Source organism: Jatropha curcas, chromosome 2, assembly GCF_041381405.1.
Source record: "Jatropha curcas cultivar XTBG-Jc1 chromosome 2, XTBG_Jcur_1.0, whole genome shotgun sequence".
NCBI classification, from domain to species: domain Eukaryota; kingdom Viridiplantae; phylum Streptophyta; class Magnoliopsida; order Malpighiales; family Euphorbiaceae; genus Jatropha; species Jatropha curcas.
In genome coordinates, this window is record NC_143152.1 from 26,702,108 (window position 1) to 26,723,555 (window position 21,448).

General features: G+C 34.8%; 2 protein-coding genes across 6 annotated transcripts; one reads left to right on the top strand and one right to left on the bottom strand.

The window, feature by feature from the left end:
- The first annotated feature begins 825 nt into the window (after nt 1–825).
- Nucleotides 826–18,026, top strand: ESP4 (HEAT repeat-containing protein). 4 transcript variants are annotated; one of them, XM_037641133.2, is made up of 27 exons: nt 826–1,246; nt 1,403–1,562; nt 1,857–1,949; nt 2,032–2,137; nt 2,237–2,405; nt 2,556–2,730; nt 3,347–3,475; nt 3,587–4,147; nt 4,347–4,958; nt 5,761–5,838; nt 8,962–9,078; nt 9,164–9,406; nt 9,849–9,896; nt 9,983–10,120; nt 12,285–12,449; nt 12,588–12,650; nt 12,742–12,849; nt 12,945–13,028; nt 13,100–13,147; nt 14,240–14,314; nt 14,788–14,883; nt 14,966–15,031; nt 15,124–15,195; nt 15,683–15,727; nt 15,803–15,886; nt 17,221–17,324; nt 17,456–18,026. In XM_037641133.2, exons 1-27 carry the CDS (start codon nt 1,038–1,040, stop codon nt 17,595–17,597), a joined length of 3,990 nt encoding a protein of 1,329 aa, XP_037497061.1. In that variant the 5' UTR covers nt 826–1,037; the 3' UTR covers nt 17,598–18,026. The 4 variants fall into 4 exon arrangements, with proteins under 4 accessions (XP_037497061.1, XP_037497059.1, XP_037497060.1 ...); XM_037641131.2 differs by having other exon boundaries at nt 827–1,246; nt 14,966–15,046; XM_037641132.2 differs by having other exon boundaries at nt 828–1,246; nt 5,770–5,838; nt 14,966–15,046.
- Nucleotides 18,027–18,283: 257 nt separating this feature from the next.
- LOC105646587 (uncharacterized) lies at nt 18,284–20,999 on the bottom strand. Of its 2 annotated transcripts, none has more exons than XM_089717594.1 (6): nt 20,377–20,999; nt 19,889–20,017; nt 19,661–19,781; nt 19,490–19,571; nt 18,745–18,898; nt 18,284–18,393 (listed from the first exon to the last, which is right to left on the bottom strand). In XM_089717594.1, the coding sequence occupies exons 1-6, from the start codon at nt 20,704–20,706 to the stop codon at nt 18,382–18,384; spliced, it is 828 nt and encodes a 275-aa protein (XP_089573720.1). In that variant the 5' UTR covers nt 20,707–20,999; the 3' UTR covers nt 18,284–18,381. The 2 variants fall into 2 exon arrangements, with proteins under 2 accessions (XP_089573720.1, XP_089573719.1); XM_089717593.1 differs by having other exon boundaries at nt 18,284–18,635.
- Nucleotides 21,000–21,448: the final 449 nt, after the last annotated feature.

Sequence of the window (21,448 nt, forward strand, 5' to 3'; positions counted from 1 at the left end):
CTTCAACTTATAAAATTATATTTATTAAATATTTTAACTTAAAAATTACATTTATTCTAAAAGCTGTCAAAATATTATTCTAAAAGTTATATCATCCACGCATCAAAGTAATACTTCATATATAAAAGATAAAAGCTTAAAAAATTATTGTCGATAATATGAAAATATGTACGATATCATTAAAATTTGTAACTATAAAAGCACAATAAATTCTCATCATAGTTTAAAGTGTCATTAAATTTAAATTATAAAATTAAGAGGCATATTTATATATTTATCCTTCTTGTTGCATGCATAACATCAAAGTCATAATAAACTTCTTGAAGTATAACCTCGAAATCAATATTAAAAATTAATAGCATTCGAATGAACTCTTTTTAATATTTGATTTTATTCAATAAATAAACTTAATAAATTATGTAAAAATTTATTTGTAATGGAATATTATCTTACTAAGTGGTATCTTATTAATTGCTAAGTACCAGTAAATTCTAGAACTTTTGTTGGTAAACCTAACAATTTGAGTGCTAAAGGCATAGAATTAATTGAGTAAAAATAATTGAATACTCATTTTATAAAATAAAATATCGCATTTCACATTTTTTTTAAAGAAAAAACAAAGAGATATACCATGCTAATGGGAAATTTCAAATTTAATCTTAAGAAAAAAAGTAAAAAAAAAAAAAAATTCAAACTTACAAAATGTTTAATTAAAATCAACATAGGAGACCACCGCGTGTCATTTATGAATAGGTATTTCATTGTACTTACAAAAACTGCACCGCACGTAATCAAGGCCTCAACTCGCAGCGTTAAAGTTTAAAAGTTTCGCCTTCAGCTTATAACGAACCAAACCGTCTCTACCAAAGTTCACCAAAACTGAACCCTAGTCCTGTCTCTGAAATTGACCTGCTCAAATCCTTTTTGACCAAAATCAACATTCAAATATTTACCCTTTTCCCTCTCTTTAAAAGCCACACTTAATTATATTACATTTGCTCTAATGATTTCATACGGACTGTGAAATTGGAGATTTAATGGTAGGAATGGTTAATTCCAGTTCGAGAGAGAGGCTAGCGAGCCTCGTTAAAGCGGCCATTGACATACCTTTAAAGCTCGAGACCTTGCGTCTATTAAACGAGAATTTGTTAGAAGAAAAGGACGTCGGTTCGCTATCTGAGTTTCTCCCTCGACTTTTCGAGTTACAGTATGATCAGCACTCTCCGGTTCGCAAATCTGTTGCCCAGTATGATTCCTGTAGATATAATCCTATAATTGTTGATACCAATTGATGTTGCTATCTATGCGCTATTGCATTCTTTGAATATTAGGAGCTTTTTAGTTTGGTTTTCTGCCATGGGCTTTAACGGGCGTTCCTATTATCGAATTTGATTTTGCGTAGGATAATTGGAGAAATTGGGCTCAAGCACTTGGAATTTGTGCCGGAAATTGCTCCTGTTTTAATGAGTGTTTTGGATGATCGTGCACCTGCTGTTGCTAGACAAGCCGTCACTTGTGGGATTAACTTATTTCGATCCACCTTTCAAAAACTTGCTATTCAGGTAGAGTATATCTCCTTTTCCTGCTCAATTATGTTAAATATGGTCAATGATTTGAGACCTTCTAATTTGAAATGAACATGTTCCATTATTATCAATCATAGCGTGACATCTCATATTTTAGTCCTAAGTCATTGCACCTTGTGAAAGTTTCTTAGATTTGGATAAGAAGCCTACAATGTTAGCACTTCACAAACAATTTTACTCTTTTCTTTCTTTTTGGCTACGCTCTGTTAAATGGCATAAATTGAGCTTTGTAGTGCTTCTTCCTTCTGCTATTCTCTTTTGATATTTCAGGGTCTTTATGCCAGTGAGGTGGATGATTTGCTTAAGTCATCATGGTCATCGATGTTAGAATTCAAGGAAAAGTTGTATTCTATAGCTTTTCAGGTAACCGCTGTTTATTGTGAAGACACTGCTTGATTTTCTGCTTATTCCATATTCTTATTTACTGTGATAACTTGTTTTCAAGCCTGGAAGTGGTGGGGTAAGGTTGCTTGCCCTGAAGTTTGTTGAAGCAGTCATTCTTCTTTACACACCTGATCCTAATGGCCCTGCAGAACCCCCTACTCATGAAGGTAATCATTTTAAGCCTTTCTTTTTATGCTAAGGTAGTATCGAAGACAAGAATGTACAGGTTAATACTCAAATGCTGTAGCATCTCTTTATTCTTGTAGAAGAACTTGTGGAATTTAATATATCATGGCTGCGAGGGGGCCACCCTGTACTAAATGTTGGAGATCTGTCAATTGAGGCCAGCAAACGATTGGGTTTATTACTTGATCAGCTTAGGTTCCCAACTGTGAAATCTCTCAATAACTTGGTGATCATTGTGCTAATAAATAGGTAGGGATCAATTCTGGATATACATTTGCAATTTTATCTTCTTGCTTTGTTTGGGGGAAGCACTTTTACTTAATATTAGTATGGATGGCCTACTCTTTGGATAATTGACACATTGTTGAATAAATTTTTAAAATTAATTATTCTTACCAGCCTCGCCACAATTGCGAAGAGAAGGCCCCCGTATTATGGACGCATCCTACCAGTTTTACTTGGTTTGGGTCCTTCAGGCTCTAGTATTGAGGTTATGCATGCTTCTGGGGCAAATCTTGCTTTGAAAAATGCCTTTCTCACCTGCTTGAAATGTACTCACCCTGGTGCAGCACCGGTATGTTGCTAATTGTATCTTTATTTGCTTGGATAAATGTAGGTAACCTCTTGTCTCGTTTAACTGCTGATTTGATGCCGTACTCATGTTTATATCAGTTTCAATTTCTTATTGATGATAGAATGTTAACATAGCAATTATATAAGGACACTGTTATCAAGAATGGGGTTTTAAATTAGCATGCTATTACTAGATTTATTTATGTCCTTTACAGGATTTAAATTTTTGTTCAGCTCTCCCTAGAGTGTTTTACATGTGCTTCTTTTATTCTTTAGCTTTGTATGTATTGATGCTTCCATTATGGATTTTAAGAAATGAAATTGTGCTAGGATTGGTTGGGAAGTTGCAGAAGTTGGTAAAGTTGAAATTGTTTGCCATTTTGAATTCTAATTGATATAAAGAAGCCTTTCATCTATCTTTAGTTAAAATCCTGTGTTTATTAGGGCATTATTAAGATGTTATATAGTCTTTTTTTTTTTACTTCCATACTTGGCATTTTATTCCTCTGCCAGAATAATTTTACAACTAGTATGATGTACTAAGGTGATAAAATTTGCTGTTATCTAGCAGTTTATTATATAAACTAATTGTTAATGGACTTCTTATTTTTCTGCAGTGGCGGGATCGTTTAGCTGGTTCACTAAAAGAGATGAAAGCAGGAGGGCTAGCTGAAGAAGCCTTATGTCAAAATTTCAAGAGTAATGGGGGTGCAGAGGAGGGGGAAGAGGTCTCAACAATTGCTATGGTATGCAATTTGTACATTTTCCTGTTATTAAGTATGGTGCATGTGTTTTGATTCCACATATAGAAACACATCTATGTTTGGAGTTTCTTGTTAATGCATGGACATTTGCAGGATGATAAACTTAAAACTGAACCATTTGATGGCATACATGAGAAATTTGGAAGTAAAAGACCTGGAGGCGAGGACAATAGTGAGTCGGCTGAAGACAATGATGTGCCTAAGAAACGTGCCAGGCAAATGGCTAGTGTCTCAGAGGACTCAACTAAAGAGTTGAACAGAAATATTTCAGTGTCCCAGGATGATATATCCTCAGATGGACCTGCTGTTACAAAAGGTGAAGATGATACTGGACCTGTGCAGCAACTTGTTGCAATGTTTGGAGCCTTGGTTGCTCAAGGTGAAAAGGCCGTTGGTTCTTTGGAGATTCTTATTTCAAGCATCTCGGCTGACTTGTTAGCTGAAGTAGTGATAGCTAATATGCGCTACCTTCCTTCTAGTCATCCTGAAGCTGAAGGGCAAGACAAACCACTAGTGGATATGACTATAGTTGGCAGTAACACTCAAGCCAAGTATCCATCATCGTTTTTGGCAAATGTTCTTTCGCTTTCTACTTCTTTCCCACCAATAGCTTTGCGGCTTAATGCTCACCAGTCAACTTCCAACGACATAGAGGTTTTTGCATACTCTTCTTTCCTATTCTTACCCTGCCTTTTTATGTTAGTTATTATTAATTTTTGACATTCAACTATATTGAAGTGTAATGATCTATATATGCTTCTTTAACTTTTCCATCTCCTTCTTGTTCTTCTTTTTCATCGAACCTTTTTGGTTTTAGATTCGCTAAGTACTAAGGTTTTTATATTTACTAAAGCAGCTGACGTCACAAGTTCAAGAAGAACCCTATGTTGCTCTCGAGTCTGATAGTGCTGTTGTATATTCTGAAATGAGTTGTGGGGCCAAAAATGAAATGTTGCCTACTGGTTCAACAGCTCCTTCAAATGTGATTTTATCTGGGATGGAGATGGATATACCGTCTGACAGCCATAGCGTTGGGAATGTGGAGAGTGAGATACCCGGCCTAGACTCTTCTGCTCGTAATGATGGATTATCTGAAACCGTGGGTGCTTCCTCATTGGCCTCCACTGATCTAGAAGATGCTAGTCAAGAGCAGGTTACAAGTTTGGATGGAAGTTCAACCCTGGATTTGCATCCGGTGACGTCAACAGATAGGTCAGAGGAGCTCAGTCCAAAAACAGCTGTTACTGATTCCAGCAGTTTGATTTCATCAGCAGCGGCAACTGTGGGCTTACCTTATACTTTTGTTTTGCCTAAAATGTCAGCACCTGTTGTTGACCTAGCAGAAGAAGAGAAGGATCGACTTCAAAATTTGGTTTTCATGCACATCATTGAGGCATATAAACAAATATCAGTTGCTGGAGGTTCACAAGTCCGCTTTTCCTTGCTTGCTTATTTAGGAGTTGAGGTATTAAGCCAACCTTTTTTAAGGATTCCTGTTACCTTTGCACCACTAGTTGCAATGCCCTAGATATTGCCAAAACTTCTCAAATTTATTGCATAGTGCATGTGTATAAATTACTTGGTTTATTTCCATTTTCTTGTTGTTTAGCTGCAAGTGACATGCTTGTGCTATTCACTTCCTTTCAGGCATTCATGAAACTTGTAATGGTGTATAGTCTATCAAAATATATATGCTGTTGCAAGAGCAATAAATGTTATAATATTAGCTATTCTAGACATGTTTAATTATGTCAATTTACAAGGTTAACTATTTTTTGTGTTAATTCAGAAAATTCTTCCCTATTCATAAATACTTACCTTTCCAGGTTGTCAAAGCATGAATTTTGATATATTAATCTGTACTATCGGTTTGAGAAATTTTCATGGAACTGGCTAAATAGATGCTATTAATTCTGTTCTTTCCACAAGAAATTTCATTGATTTCCCTATTCATAGTTGCAATTAAACAACGGTTTTGAAGCGTGAATCCTGCTTTTCTCCTCTTTAATTTATGCAAAAATTATTGCTTCCTTCATGATTTTCTTGTTAGCATAATGATGGTTTTCCCTCTGCCATCAGTTTTACCTATTCGGTGCACCTGATTTTATGTAATTGATATTTTCGTCGTAGATGTTTTTCAGACGGTTATATAATTTATCCTAAGTTATGGCCTTGGCCTCACCTTTGTGCTTGGCACGATTTATCTAAGTGAAGATTCATACTCTATATGGTACTACATTATCTTTAGAAATTGATACAATTTTTAGTTCTTGCAGTTTCCCTCTGATTTAGACCCCTGGAAACTCCTTCGAGAGCACATATTATCAGATTACATGAGTCATGAGGTAAAGGAATTTTTTCTTTATTGCACATATTCATTCCGGTTGAATTGAAGCTAATATTTCTAACAATATGAAACCTACTTGCCATGGATGGTCCTTGTTCCGTTCTACAGGTATGTCCATGGCTTCATAGTCTTGCATTATCCAAGGTGACAATTAGGGGGTTGAACACGTGCCTACTTGAGCTTTGGCTAGCTCCAGCTTGCTTGTTTTTTAAACGAATTTTGTATTTAGGTTTGAGCTTGGCCTGTTTATTAAATCAACTGAATTGAGATGAGCATCACCATTCACATAAAGGCTTACAAGGCAAATAAAGCTAAATTTTTCTTTGTAAACTTTAATTAGAAGTTAAATAATTCATAAATTTATTTTAATAAATCTTTATATCACTATATAAATCTTAAAGATTATTTTTTACTTATACGTTACAAAATTTAAAATAATATTTTATATGAATGTTTTTCATTAAAAATTTTGGGATGCATATTATAATAAAAACTCATAAATCTTAATTTTGTTTTAAAGTGATTAATACTGTTATGTTGGGATGTTTAGATTTTTGTTGAGATACCTTTAAATAGTTTGAAGTTTGGAGGGAAAGTTAGCTTTGTCTTTTCTGTTGTAACCTGCTGTTCCAAAAGGTATCAGAGCAAGACAGCCTTACTTAAATGAAGGAATTATTCTCATCTCTATTAGGGAAAGTTAGCTTGTGCTCACACGTAAGAATACTGACACGGCTACCAAAAAGGCAGCTATTGAGCTCCTTGATTATGTCACTAAGAAGGGAAGCCCTTGACCGCTAAAGCAAGTCTTAAGAAATTAAATGAAAGGGCAGAGGGCAACCCTGCTTCGATCTCCAGATCGAGTCATAGGTCTAGGAGATACCATGAGATGGGACACTCAATTTCAGTCTTTGACTTGGTCAGATAATGGGTTAGGTAGTAGTATAGGGGCTAAGCTTGACTGTTTAAGTGAACTAAGCATGGCTTGGTTATGAGGACAAAGCATGATTAATGCATGGCTATGATGTCTTTAACTTCATATCTGGTAGTTAGCTCTATATAAGTACTAAAGTAATAAATGAAAAATACTGCTATGAAGGTTCAGTTTATACAACCTGTTTCTCTGTGAATGTGAGCTGTCTGAGTTGCTTTTATGCCCTACCAATTCTCAGCATGGTATCAGAGCTTGTAGATGGTCTTTAAAGCTTTGTAGTTAAAAGAAAAAGGAGTTTTTTGAGAAAAAAGAGAGATAATGCGGTATCAGTTTTTTTTTAGCTATTTTCAATTATTGTTTTATTGTTCTCCTCTCTTCCTTTCTCAATAATTGGTTAGATTTTCATGTTCTTGGTTCAGGATGAAGATTGTTTCGTTGAATTTCTGTTATTTTACAAATCCCACCCATTTTCAAGCGTAAAATATCTGTTTATTGATTTTTGAGAGTAAAAATAGAAGAGGTCAAGCATGTCCATGAATTGAAGAGCACTTGTGAATGTCCCAAAACTGCATATGTAAAACTGCAGAGTTTTAAGTGGACCTAGGCATGTCCTAAAACTTGAAAACTTGTTGAAAGACCTGTGCATGTCATAGAACTGCATAAATCATGTTGAGTGGGACCTAGGAATGTCCTAAAACTGCAGAAATCTTGTTGAAGAGGACCTAGGTAAGTCCTAAAAGTGCAGATCTTCTTTGAAGGGACCAAAGCACGCTCGAAGACTGCGGGAAACCAGTTGAAAAAGGACTAGGATGTCCGGAAACTGCTAAAAGAATTTGCTGAAATTTGATGATAAGGATAATAGCAACCCTTTGATGAAGGTTTTAGTTGCTCACATGGAGCAGTAGGAAGAATAGTTATTTTTGGCAACTGACAACAACTAGGCCCACCATGGATACTCTCAAGGAGTCACTATCAAGAGGAGCCTAGTACATTTTTCGGCAAGAAGTCCATGAAAATTAGTGACGAAGCTTGGAGACAAGCGCTCAAAAGAATAAAAGAGAAAAAAAAGGAAAGAAAGTGATTTGAAAAGTTTGAATACAAGAATTTGTTCAGATGTACAACAAATACAAGAAGATTTGAAAAATGATGGTGCTCAAGAAAAGGCCAAAACCAATCAATTGAGATGATGCTCTATGGAAGTACGAGTTGAATTCCTCCAACAAAAATCTCAAGGAGTGCTGGAATGGTGAGATTTTTGTTGAGACTTGAGATACTTTTTATTAGTTTGAGTTTTGGAGAGAAAATTAGCTTTGTCTTTTCTGTGGTAACCTTGCTGTTCCAACATGTAAAGTTAGTGGGGTTAGGTAGCTGTATGGGCTTAGCTTGGGTGTTTAAGTGAACTAAACATGGGTTAATTATGAGGAGAAGCTAAGCATAGTTAAGCCATGGATATGTTCTGTTTTTGTACTTCATATCATGTGGTTAACTGTTAACTCTACATAAGTACTAAAAGTAATCAATGAAATGTAGCCTTTTGAAGGTCCATTTTCTGGAAGCTGTTTCTCTGCCTGTGTGAGCTATGTGAGTTAGTTTTATGCCTTGCTAATTCTCAATATCTTATGTGCTAGCTGTCAGACAAATTTGCGAACAAGTATGCTTGAGTTCAGATGAGGAGAGCTGTGACTAGCTTAAACTCGGCTAGTTATTACATGATTCTTGATATCAGGCTTGAGCTTGGCTCATTAGTTGTAATGAAGGACCGCTTGAGCGAGATTTCATGAAGCTGAGCCGAGTTGAATATCTTGTAAGTGGCTCAGCTTGGCTTATTTGGAGCACAAGATTTAGCATACTTTAAAGGAGATTCTTGAAATTATTTAGCCTAGTAGGAGGTTTGGCCTTTTCATTTCCTAGCTCGTATGATGATCACCACAAAGTACCTTGTTGCACAACCTGTAACTTTCAGCATGACAATTTTAAGATCAAGATTGTTGACTTGTAATATTCTGATTAGATAAACACTTGCAAACTCAGGTGTCAATGCTTTTCTAAAATGCAATTAAATTATATCCTTTGTTGCTAGCCATGGGTCATTTGTAGCTTTCAAGACTTTATCATTGCTTCTAATCTTATTGTATATTTGTATACTTCTAAAATATTTAGTTTCTGACATTACTTGCTGGATGCCTTCAGGGACACGAGTTGACATTGCGTGTCCTCTACAGGTTATTTGGTGAGGTAGAGGAGGAACGTGACTTCTTTTCTTCAACAACTGCTGCTTCTGTGTATGAAACATTCCTGCTGGCCGTGGTTTGTATTCATTCCTTTATATTACTTCTCTCACTTCTTTTGCCAGGTCTATTATTATTGAAAAAATTTAATATCTTCAATGCAGGCTGAAACACTGAGAGACTCCTTTCCTCCTTCAGACAAATCTTTAAGTAGATTGCTTGGTGAAGCTCCTTATCTACCAAAGCCAGTTCTGAATTTATTAGAGTCCTTGTGCTGTCCTGGAAATGACAAGGCTGAGAATGATTTACAAAGTGGGGATCGAGTTACTCAAGGTCTAAGCACTGTATGGGGCCTGATATTGCAGAGGCCTCCTATTCGGGAAGTCTGCTTGAAAATTGCTTTGCAGGTTTATTCTTGTTCTTGTTCTTCTTTTTTTCCCCTTGGATTTCATGGTACTGAACAAGATTCAAGATATTTGGTTGCAAATTACATTTATGTATTATTTGCAAGTCATTGACATGGGTATTCATTTATGTATTATATGCTGCTGAAATTGTATGTATTCCTCATAAGGCTTGCTCAATTTGAGTTTAAGCCAAGTTCAAACCCATTTAGAAATATATAGAACCAAAACTGAACATGGGTAAACTCAGTCAGCTTGGTTCATTTACACCTCTACAACCATGTTATAATGGTATTGTAGTATGAAAAAGATGGGGAGAGGATGCAGAGGGAAAATATTGCGGGAGGGATGAAGATTGGAACAGTGTTAATTTCGTGATGATTCAAAGTTGAAAATTTCCTTTTTATATATCTATTTTAACTTCCATTTTCTTTCAATCTAAAAGAGTGCAGTTCATCACTTGGAGGAAGTTCGCATGAAGGCAATTCGACTGGTACGTGCACATGACTTGTTATAGAAGCAACAAATAAACAGTGCTATGCGATCCCTTTTATGATTCTGTATGCTTTCATGTTACAGGTGGCAAACAAACTTTATCCCATCCCATCTATTGCTCAACAAATAGAAGATTTTGCTAAGGAAAAGTTGCTCTCCATAGTAAATAGAGATGCTACGGAAAGTATGGATGCTGTAGGATTAAGTATTGAACTGAAAAAGGTACTAAATTTATGAATTAAAGGGTGAAAAATTACTATAACACATTGTCTGGTGCCAGAATTCAGTCTCTTTGATCTGAAAATGAGCATATATCGTTGTTGCATCTCCTTTTAGCCTTACAGTGCTAAAAAAGCTGCCATGAACCTGTGAGCAATTATTTGTATTTCTGTTGTCTTTGCTGCGGAATAGGTTTTTTTTTTTTTTTTTTTCCCTCCCCCTTTTCCCGTAATATTTGCTGTTGAAATGAATTATTAACTTGGTATCATTCACATTGCCGTACTTCCCTGGCTTTCTGTACTTTGTTTACATTGAACTGTCTGCATTATTCATGTAATATTTAGTGTTATTTTCATTTTCACATAAATTTTCCTCCTAATTATTCTTGTTAAGCAGAAGATTTTTCCTAACTGTCTTTTTTACTCTCTGGCAAAGTGTTTCTTTTGGTTCTTGTTTTCAAAAAGGCATGTCATTTATAGAAGTCAATGCAGACACTTCATTCTTCTTTATACATTATCTTATTTTTTATCAATTCATTTAAGTTGTCTTTTCTCTTTTCTCCATTAGTTTGATTATTCTTTTGCCACTATTAAATAAGGTGGCATTGAAAATGAAATATTTTATACGATTGCAAGATAGCAATATGTGGTTTACTTTTCTTTAAATTCTTTCCTTTTCAAGAGGACATTCTGCATAGAATAGAGGGACTATGTTTTTTAATGTCTGTCGGCCATGTTCAAAGCATATGTACTGGAAGTATTTCACTACTCATTCTGAAAATGGAAACACCACATTTTGGGATGTGATTTATTGATCCCTGATAACTTTTTTTTGAATGAAACAAATTGGTCATTGCAAATGAAATACAATCCCATTTAGGATCCATTTATCTCGTGGATTTTTTAAAAAAATCTTTTTTACTCATTTTTGATTTTCAGTACAAATTGAAAAATTGTTCAAATGAAAAATTTTATTTGTTCAAAGGAAAATGAAATTACTTTTAAGGAAAATGATCTTTTTATGCGGGAAGTCATTTTTTCATACATCAACAAACTTATGAAATGGGAAGTAATAGCGTTGTAAACAAGGCGAGTTCTGTGAGCTTGAAATTTGAAACAGGTATACTTGAGCTTGAAATACAGAGCTTGAGCACAGCTCATTTGGGTTGCTATTGGGTCCGAGCATGGTTTGCTTAATTTATAAATCCAAAAAAAAAAAAAAAAAAAAAAAAATTGTGGCTTGTTCACAGGCTGGAACTTGAGCTTGTATATAGGTTTGTTAGCTCGACAGTGATGCTCCCAAGCTTCATCAATCTCATGCTCAGCTCGTTTATTAAATGAGCTCAATAATCAAGCTTTAGATTAGCTGGTTTGGCTTATTGAAATAGCTTGAACGAGCTTTTCTAAACTGAGCCTCGAGTAGCTTATGAGTGGCTTGGCTCATTTGCAGCTCTAGGAATATTTGAGCATATTCCCTTTAGTACATTAACCACAACAAATGACTCTCTCTGTTTATGACCACTAGTTAGTGGTGATCATTTTTGCAATTTAATCTTTTTCTTTTGGTTTAATTTGCTCTTATCCAATTACAAGGTAAAAATATGACTCTTTGCAAGTCATTATTATGGTCTTTTTTATTGAAATAAAATTAAGTTTTCAGTGTAATTAGTCGCTGAAAAATAATTTCACTTATTTTCAATGCAACTGCCAAGCAGCAGAATTTTTTATTTGGAAGCAGTAGAGAAGAAATTATAGTGTCAGAAAAAAAAGAAAGTTCTCTAAAAAAATTTTAAATAGACATTTTCCATTAGCTACTGGAGACGTGGTTACTACCTTTGCTGTGTTCCTCACTTGGATTTAGGTTAGAACTATTTGATTGAAGTGCTGGTCAAACATATAGTATTTAACTGTCTCCTGCTCAAACTTATGATATACTGCTTGATCTTTTACTTATGTTTCTTATGAATTTTGGAATCGGGCTTTTTCATTATAAGTTAAATACTTGCATTGCACTAATTCAAGTTAATATCTAGAGATTTTTGGTAAGTTCAACATTGATATATGATTGGGTGTGTTGTTGATAACACTGTATCATGCATGCTCTTTCCCTCTTTGTTTTAGCTCTTAAGAAAGTAAATTGCTTAGTTGGTTGAATTTGATTTTAACAGGATTGCAATTTGGAAAAACCAACAAATGACCATCAGTCAGTTAGTGCCACCAGTAAAGATATCTCCTCTGAAAGTCATCAATCATGCACATTTCAAAGTGCACCATCTTGCTTTATACATGAGGCCCAGCAGTGCATGTCACTGTACTTTGCTTTGTGCACAAAGGTGATACTTTTGTTATTGTTTAGTATCTTGTTATCTCAGCGACTAGTAATCGATGTATTTGCCGTCCTTTTGCAATCTGAACATCTCCAATGTTTCTTTAGATATACTGATATTTTACTTGTATAATCTGATCTGCAGAAGCATTCCCTGTTTCGCCAAATTTTTATTATTTATGAAAGCACATCGAAGGAAGTTAAAGAGGTTTATTTTATTTAGGTTTGGTTCAGTAAGAAAATTATCGTTCTTCCCATTCTACTACGAGATTCATCTTCTTATCAGTTGTATGGTGCAGGCAGTTCGCCGCCATATTCCCATACTAGTCCGTACAATGGGATCATCTTCTGAGCTTCTTGAAATAATTTCGGATCCTCCAAGTGGAAGTGAGAATCTTCTGATCCAGGTAATTGTTCAACTATTTACATTGTAATCCACCCCATTAAAGTAATATGATCGAGTTTGATTTTCTTTTCTAATATTTTCCTTTTGGTGTATCAGGTTTTACAAACACTTACAGATGGGGCAGTTCCTTCTCCAGAATTATTGTCCACCATTAGGAAGTTATACGATACCAAACTAAAGGTATTAAAATTGATTTCCTAGAGGTAAAAGCGAGGCCATCAACTAAAATGTTTGCTTTTGATTTGTTTCAGGATATAGAGATTCTAATTCCAGTACTGCCATTCCTACCAAGAGATGAGGTTTCTTTCATTCATTGCTTGGCTATGAAATGCATCTCCTCTTTATCTCATGCATATTGTCTGCACGTATTCTTTTAATCTATAATTTGAATTTTCATCTTTATGCATTATTTTTTATGTTCATAATGGTATATTTCTACCTTCTGGAAACTCTCTGTTAGGAACTCAGATGACTATCAATAAGGCCTAAGTAGTTTATAAAATCTGGTGCAAGAATCTTTTACTTATTGTTCAGTTTCAGGATTCCCATGGAATTAGTTTCCCTTTGTTATGGCAGGATTTTATCGTGTTGCAGTTTTTCTTTTCCTTGTATTTAAACAACGCAAGAAAGATAAGAAAGGATTGTAGTTTTCTTCAAGGTTTGAGTTCCTAAACTCAGAGATCAAAGGTTTCTCTCTCCAATGAGCATATAATTTCTCAACATATGTAAAAAGGAAAAAATACATCGAAACATCAACACCTAAGTGTCCCATCCTAGAATTTCCCAATCATAGACCTGTAACTTGATCAAGAACAAGGGACTATAAAATCCTCTTGGGCTTTTCTTTCATATCTTCGTGAAATATTGCATTGTAATATTTTTTTCCTTATTGAGGATTTGAGATTTCCACAGTTGAATCTTGGATGTGATAATCTGGTTATAGGTCCAGAATTCCCATACTTATCAAACTTCTGGCTGTTTCTTTTGTTTGGATGGGTTTGATTTCTTGGTTGAAAAGGGCCCCTTTTCATTTCAACTTTCCTGACCTAGCTGTGATTTAATTATTAAATTTGACACGTGGATATTGATAGGGTTGTCTGTTCTCCTGCCACATCAGAATTTTAAGATCCATGACTTTTACACAATACAACAAAGAATGTTTGACAATGACATTGTTATTAAACAATAAGCAATAAGTTGGGTTGATCCAAACTAAATATTCAGTGAAAAACAAGTTATTGTTGAATATTTTCAAGTTGCATGAGTCAATACTGTAATGCTTGCTGCTGGTTCTGAGAAAGGGTACATGGAGGAATCCAACAACTGCCCCCTGCCATGACTTTTTCTCCTCTTTGGGAACTTGCCAATTATTTTAGTTGTTTATTTTTCAGGTTTTGCTGACCTTTCCCCATCTTGTGAATCTTCCTCCAGATAAATTCCAAGCTGCACTTGCACGTGTGCTACAGGTATTTTCTTTCTTCTTGACAAGTGTACCTTGGATTTTGCACTTCAAATAGATTCCGATGACCTTTCAAAGGAATATGTGACCTTGAATAATCACAAACCTTATTTCAATATTGCATTAAAATTTTAAATTTTTTTTATATTATTGTGTCATACATACGGTTGCTTGTGGTTTAAGCTTTTTATAGTGTAAATGAAGGTGCAAAACTATAATGCTATATTTAAGTGGATGAACTCAAATTTAGGGATTTAAATATGACTTAGTTTTAATGTTCAAAATCATTATTTGCAGTGTGTAAAAATCAATGAGTACAAACAATGTGCAATGCACTTTCAAGAAAACTAATAACACCTAAAAGTTGTTCATTTAAATTTTAAGCTCTGATGTTTGGTCTACTTGCAAAGTGTGCTTAGTTTAATTGAGTGCTTTATTTTATTGTTTATTTGAACTTGGTATAACTTAGCTTTGATATAGGGATCACCTCACTCCAGTTCTCCTCTCACTCCTGCTGAAGTGCTAATAGCCATCCATGGAATTGATCCAGACAAAGATGGAATTCCATTGAAGAAGGCAAGTTACCATTGTTTTCTCCCTTTGTGAAACCATATGAACCTGAACAATTGTACAACTGACATGTACATTCTATGTTCAGGTCACAGATGCCTGTAATGCTTGTTTTGAGCAACGGCAGATATTTACTCAACAAGTAATAGCGAAGGTTTTGAATCAGTTGGTCTGTACCATGCTGAACTTCTAAATTTTGTAATGCAAAATCTTTAGCATCTTATTGACAATAATGTTCTCCTGCAGGTTGAACAGATTCCTCTTCCTTTGTTGTTCATGCGTACCGTGTTACAAGCTATTGGTGCTTACCCAGCACTGGTAAGATACTGTCCAGCAAATTTAAATTAAAAAATAAATTATTTTCCTCTTAAATTTTTTCTACAAGCAGCAATGGTTGTACTTTTTCTGGTCAGTTGTTAAGCATTTGAATCAAATCAGGCCACATACCTGCATCAATACTTATCGTGAGAAATGGATTATGGCTTCGTTATTGATTAATATTCAGTTAATAAATACTTCTAACTATGTTTTCATTCACATGAGGTGCATTGAGTGAGATTCATCCATATTTTGGTGCTTGCCTGCATAAGTGATTCTTTACTCTTTTGAATGCTTATGGATAGTGTGAAAATATTCCTTTCTTTAGTTAGGAACCAGGCTGTTTATGAATTGTGATTGTCCTATTTAGTTTAATTGCATGCTTTTCCTTCAAATCAGGACAGAATTGTTGCCGCTCTTTGAAATTTAATATCTCTGGAGAAAAGTTCTGCTATTTCAATCAACTTAATAGTTCCTATCCTTGCAGGTGGAGTTTATAATGGATATCCTTTCTCGTCTTGTTAGTAAGCAGGTGAATGCTTTATCATGGATTGCTAGCACTTTATGGTTGATAGTTGTTTTATGCTAATTTAATGGGCCATTTCAGATTTGGAAATATCCAAAGTTGTGGGTTGGATTCTTGAAGTGTGCACTCTTGACAAAGCCTCAGTCCTTCAGTGTGTTGCTTCAGGTGTGTTCTGTTTCGTTGATTACCTTTTGTATGTAGATTTATCTATTTTCATTTTGAACTGCAATACATGGTTAGCCAGAGGCATGCTATAGACTACAGTACTTTAATTATTGACATATGGCGCTCTCAACTATTCATCTCTTGAACTTTGCTTGAAAATGATGCCATGCGATCATTTAGAAGAAGATATTGTAATGTGGGAGCATTCCCAAGAATAATTGTAACTCATATAGAAGAAAATCTTGGAAAAATCAAATTGTTAGATATGTTAAATAAGAGAGAAGAAATAATTTTATATGGAGAATTTCATGGTGTTTCCTCATGACACTCGCAACACTTGAAATTTTATCGCAAAAATAATAGAGAGAGAGTGAGAGAGGTGTGGAAGATCAATTCAGAAATGATAATCTAAGAGAAGGGTAATTGAATTAGTTGTTCTCTTTGGACTATTTTGATTTTTTCTGTTTGTCAGTTCTGTTTCAGTTTTCCATTTTAGCAAGACCAGTGGTTACTAGACTGAACTCAAGATGCTTCTCCTTTTTTCTCTTGATGATTGTTGTCCTATCACACTTCTTTTTTTTTTTTTTTGTTATCTCATTGAATTGTAGTTGATTTTGCAATAACAAAACATATATAAATTTTTATGATAAAAATATTGTAGTTGACTTAGGGTCGTTTGTTAGGATTAAATTTTGGATGCTCAATCTGAATTAAGAGCTTATTGAGCTGATTGATTAAAAATTGGTCACAAGAGTTGATTATTGAACGAATAAAAAGTGATATGTGGTGCCATTTCATAGCTATAGGCTGCAATTTTTCATCTTTTCATCTAATAAATAATATAACTTATTGGATCAACTCTAAAAGAAGCTTTTTCATTCAAATAAAACTTGGCTTGTACATTCAGATAAGCAGCTCATTGGTTCAGTGGACAGACAAGTTTATTTCATCATTGTCCGAACCAATAAGCTGAAGGTCCAATAAGTTGTCAATAAGACCAAAAATGACCCCGTAATCACTGATACTGAGTTCTAATAGATTAATTGAATCAATATGTGGTGTCAGATGATTCAGCAGTTAACTGGCATTTTCAAGCTTTTTAGGATCTTATTTTGGATTTGAGTTAGAATAACATCTAACAGTTCAAGTAGGCAAAGCCATGATCCCCCATAATGGTGCACATAGGAGCACCAGCAAAGGGTGGGGGGAAGGAGATTATCTGCTTTCCTCGTTATCTATTTTTCTTGCTTTGTTTTCATAGCTTCAGCATTGCAAATCATTGATCTTAGAATGTGAATTGTGCTTCTTGAATAGCTTGTGATTTTCACTTTCAGCTACCTCCACCACAACTGGAAAATGCATTGAATAGAACTGCAGCACTGAAAGCTCCTTTGGTTGCTCATGCTAGCCAACCTAACATCAAAGCTTCACTACCAAGGTTCATGATAATGTCTTTTACTATTATTATCATTATTACTATTATTTGTAAAAATCCCCTTGTTTACTTCTATAGAGAGAATCTTTCTTTCTAGTTCAGTGGTTCCTAACTATAAAAATTTATCTTTTCAGATCTATTCAGGTGGTTCTGGGAATAGCTCCAGACACACAGACTTCAAGTCAAGCACAAACAAGTCAGGCTCAAATGGGAGATACAAGCACCTCAGAAAAGATGCTAACAGAGAAGTCTAAAGAATCTTCCAGTGCTAGTTGACGGGGCTAAAAATAAGTTTTAGCAGATCAGAATGTTTGCCTTAAGAGAGGAGTTGCTGGTCTTGCCAAGCTCGGCCAAGGTCAGTAGTGTTCGATTCCTATATTGCTTGTGTCCCATGCAATAATCTTCACTCTGTACGATGATGGGCTGGAAAGGATCTAAGGTAGCCAATGTTGTATCATATAATACCCTACTGTACCTCACAATGCTATTTAATGGAATTGCTGCCTTTGTCGATGAGATTTACAATCAAGGTAGGAAGCACCCTCTAGATAAAGTGAGTGCGACATTGGTTTAGTGCAAATTTTGGAAGTTGAATAAGCAACTGGAATTTCTTTTTTCTTTTAATATGATTTGCTTCTAACGTTGTTGGGGACTTCTAAATGTTGATAATATAGATGTATATTAATTCAACAAGTATTTTTAGCATGTTTTGTTGGAAACTCTTTTGGCAGATTGTTTGGTCGACCGGTGTGTCAAAATGAACCCTGAAACTGAGCTTCTGTAGCACAGACAATTTAACAGTGACATTCTGTAATTTTCCATAATTACAATTACTGGAATATTAATCCATCCAGGTTGTTCATGCAGTAAAATGACAAGACTAGCTTATTTAACTGGGACAAGGCCAACTGATTCAAAAAACACAAAAACAGAAAAAAAAAAAAAAAAAAAAAAGGAAAGAATTATGAAAGAATTGCAGTTCACTCTATCATTATAAACTTGCTTGCCAACTATATCCATGAGATGTTCCATTTGCAGGCATTCGAAGCAAATGCAGCTTTCATGACTGAGCCTGTTCATAAAAATTACATTTTTCAATGAATAGTAATTGTCACTAGGTAACACATCTTCTCAGACAGCAGAGGAGAGTGATAGCAATCCCAACAAAAATTAGTTATGTCATTGTGTTGTCAAAGGAGCAGGAATTCCATGCATTTGAAACCATTCTGGCATGTGGAACCTCTCCTGAAGTTCAGTTCTAACATCCTTTTGCAGGGAGAGGTGCTTAATGAGTGGAAGAAGGTAATCCAAAAGCTATAAAAGCCAGTTAACACGAACAAACAAACAGCAAATGAGGGAAACCACAAGTATTTTATCATTAAAAATGCTAAATTCTTCATAGGAGTAACTATAGTACACCTACCTGATTATCGTAAGGTTGTGCAGCGGAGAAAGGAACGCATGGTATTCCATTCAATGGTTGCAGCAAGAAACTGAATGGGTTGTTATCAACAATTACAATTCGATGGAGATCTTTCATTATACAAGATAGATCCTTCACATGTTCTCTATATTCTCTGTGATTTCACAATATTAGAGTTTGTTAAAAAACACTGGTAAGGCTTCCTAGCAATGCTATAAATGTGAATTAAATTTATTGACCATAAGCAACAATGCTTTTTTTTTTTTTTTTTAATGTTTTATATTTTTCTAAACCACACCTAAAAAATATTTCATGTGTTTGTTCTCTAAGCCTACTATTAAAACAAAATGTTACTTTGTCTAATGAAAAAGAAAGCTATTATTCAATCATGATCCACTGAATAAAGTCTAGGAAAGGAACTTTGTAATTAATTCTTTAGCAATTTTCTACAAATTCCAATCGCAAGGCAAGTCGTCTGCTATTGTATGATGCAATAGGTCCAACCTTCAAAAACAACCAATTCTATGAAAGCTAACATTCTGAGCATAAAACTTGCCAAGCTCTCAAAAAGAGCATAACCACTAGACCAGGCATATCTCAATTTCGACTATTCAATCAATATCCTTTAAGAACTGAGAACAGTGGTCCATTATAAACCTTCCATTATATGAATATCTCCAAAATAAATATATGCATATAAAAAAATGTCCATGTGATAATTATAACAAATAGGGGAAGAGCTTACGTGCTAACAGTTGAAGGCCGATAAAGCCGTAGTTTAAATCGGTTCTCCACATCTATTCTGTCAACAAGTGGTCTAGCATAACCTGTATGGTGCCCAAAGACATTACGTTTAAAAAAAAAAGAACAAAAAATTATCAAAGTGATAATCATAGAGCAATAGCATAAAATCTACCTTCAAGACCAGCAGTAAACAAAACAAGGTCTGCAAATTCATTAATCTGTTTTAAGAACTCTCGCAAACCAGGTCGTTCGAAAACCGTCACATAATTTACTTTTGTCTTTCCTTCACATTCCTTCAACCCAAAGATATCACATTAATCGTGTTCCTAAGATATTGAACAACAAAACAGCAAGAATGAATGTATCTATTAATTTGGATGAGAGAAACAGAGATAGAGACCTTGTCTGGAGAGACACATTCCAACTCAAACCACTTCAACCCAGCTCCTATAGCTAGAGCGCAAATGCTGCTAGGCAAGCTAGATGTTTCATATGCACAAACTAGTGTTTCATCCAAATCAAGCACCACCTAAAATATTACAGAACAAAGATCAAATGATCAAAACTTTTTTACTTTGCCCAGAAAGAAGCTGATATAGAGCCTTTCTTTCCAAATCAAACTTATAACAACAATCCAAAACTAAATTTCTAATTTTTACATGAATTTAAAATTAGACACCATTAACATGAAGGGTTTCAACAAAAAATATATGGGATCCTTGATTATTTATTACTCTCGTTTTCAGCTAAACTAGAAGAAAAATGAACTCCCAACTAATAATTAAAAAAAGGAAAATATAGCATAATCATAAATAAACAAGTAAATGCTTGCATTGATTACAGAACATTGCCCATTTTTTAACAATCAATTTCTCCATAAAAACTTACAGTAAGCTTTTCCATGCGGTGATTGCAAGCATCGCCCTCACTGACGTCAGCCGGGACGCTGATTTGTGCAGGTAGTGTTAGCGATGACTCTTGCAAAGGAATTTCTACAACGGGCAACGACTTGAAAGAAGAAGAAGAAGAACAACAAGAAGAAGAGAGAAGTGGATATGTAAAACCAACATAAGACAGCGCCATTTGAGCCATGGAAGGCGTTATTCTCAGGATCTGAAGAAACAACTGCAACAAAAACCCTAACCAATTTACTATCCCTCTCCATATCTGCACCGATCTCGTCATATGCACTTCTCCTTGTTGCTCTATCAGAGCCATAAACCCTAAAGTTTTATACTTTTAACACATGAAACGAATACTGGGTATAGTGAGTGATTAATCCCAGAGAGAAATGAATAGAAAGTAACAGAGAGAGAAAAGGTTGTCGCTTTAGAGATAATGAGGATTTCTTGGGGAATGTTTAGTTCAATTTTGTGAATTTTGTAGTTGTCGTTTGGGGAATGGAAGGAATTGCGGAAGTGTTAATGGCATTTTGTTGCCTCGTGTTTTAAGTCTGGTTTCGTATCTCATTTTTCTCTCCAGACAAGGAGGAGAATATTTTTGAACAGTATTTACTATTCATTGATATTTTAAAAAATAAATAAATATTTGGGGGATATTTATCAGGTGCTTCCACATAGCGTGAGTTCTATTTCCCCCTGTCAAAGTCTACTGGGGACAAAAGGGTTATTTTTGTCTTTGAGCTTGGTCTCAAAATCAATTGACCCGTATTTCAAGTCAATTGACCTATATTTTACTTAAAACCAAATTTCTACATTAATTAGCATATTACAGCTAAATAGCTCAGACATTTAGCTGATCAGCGCGCATGTAATATAATCAAAACTCAAAAAGAGTGAAAGAATAAATTCAAAGCTGAATCTCCACACAGACGATTCAGTTAGCAAATATTATTATTGTGAAGGAAAAATAAGTCAAGCTACCTCTTTTGTAATATGAAGTTTGCACGTGCAGAGGAACGAAGGAGCGGTGTCTTTCAATTGAGGTAAAAATGAAATTG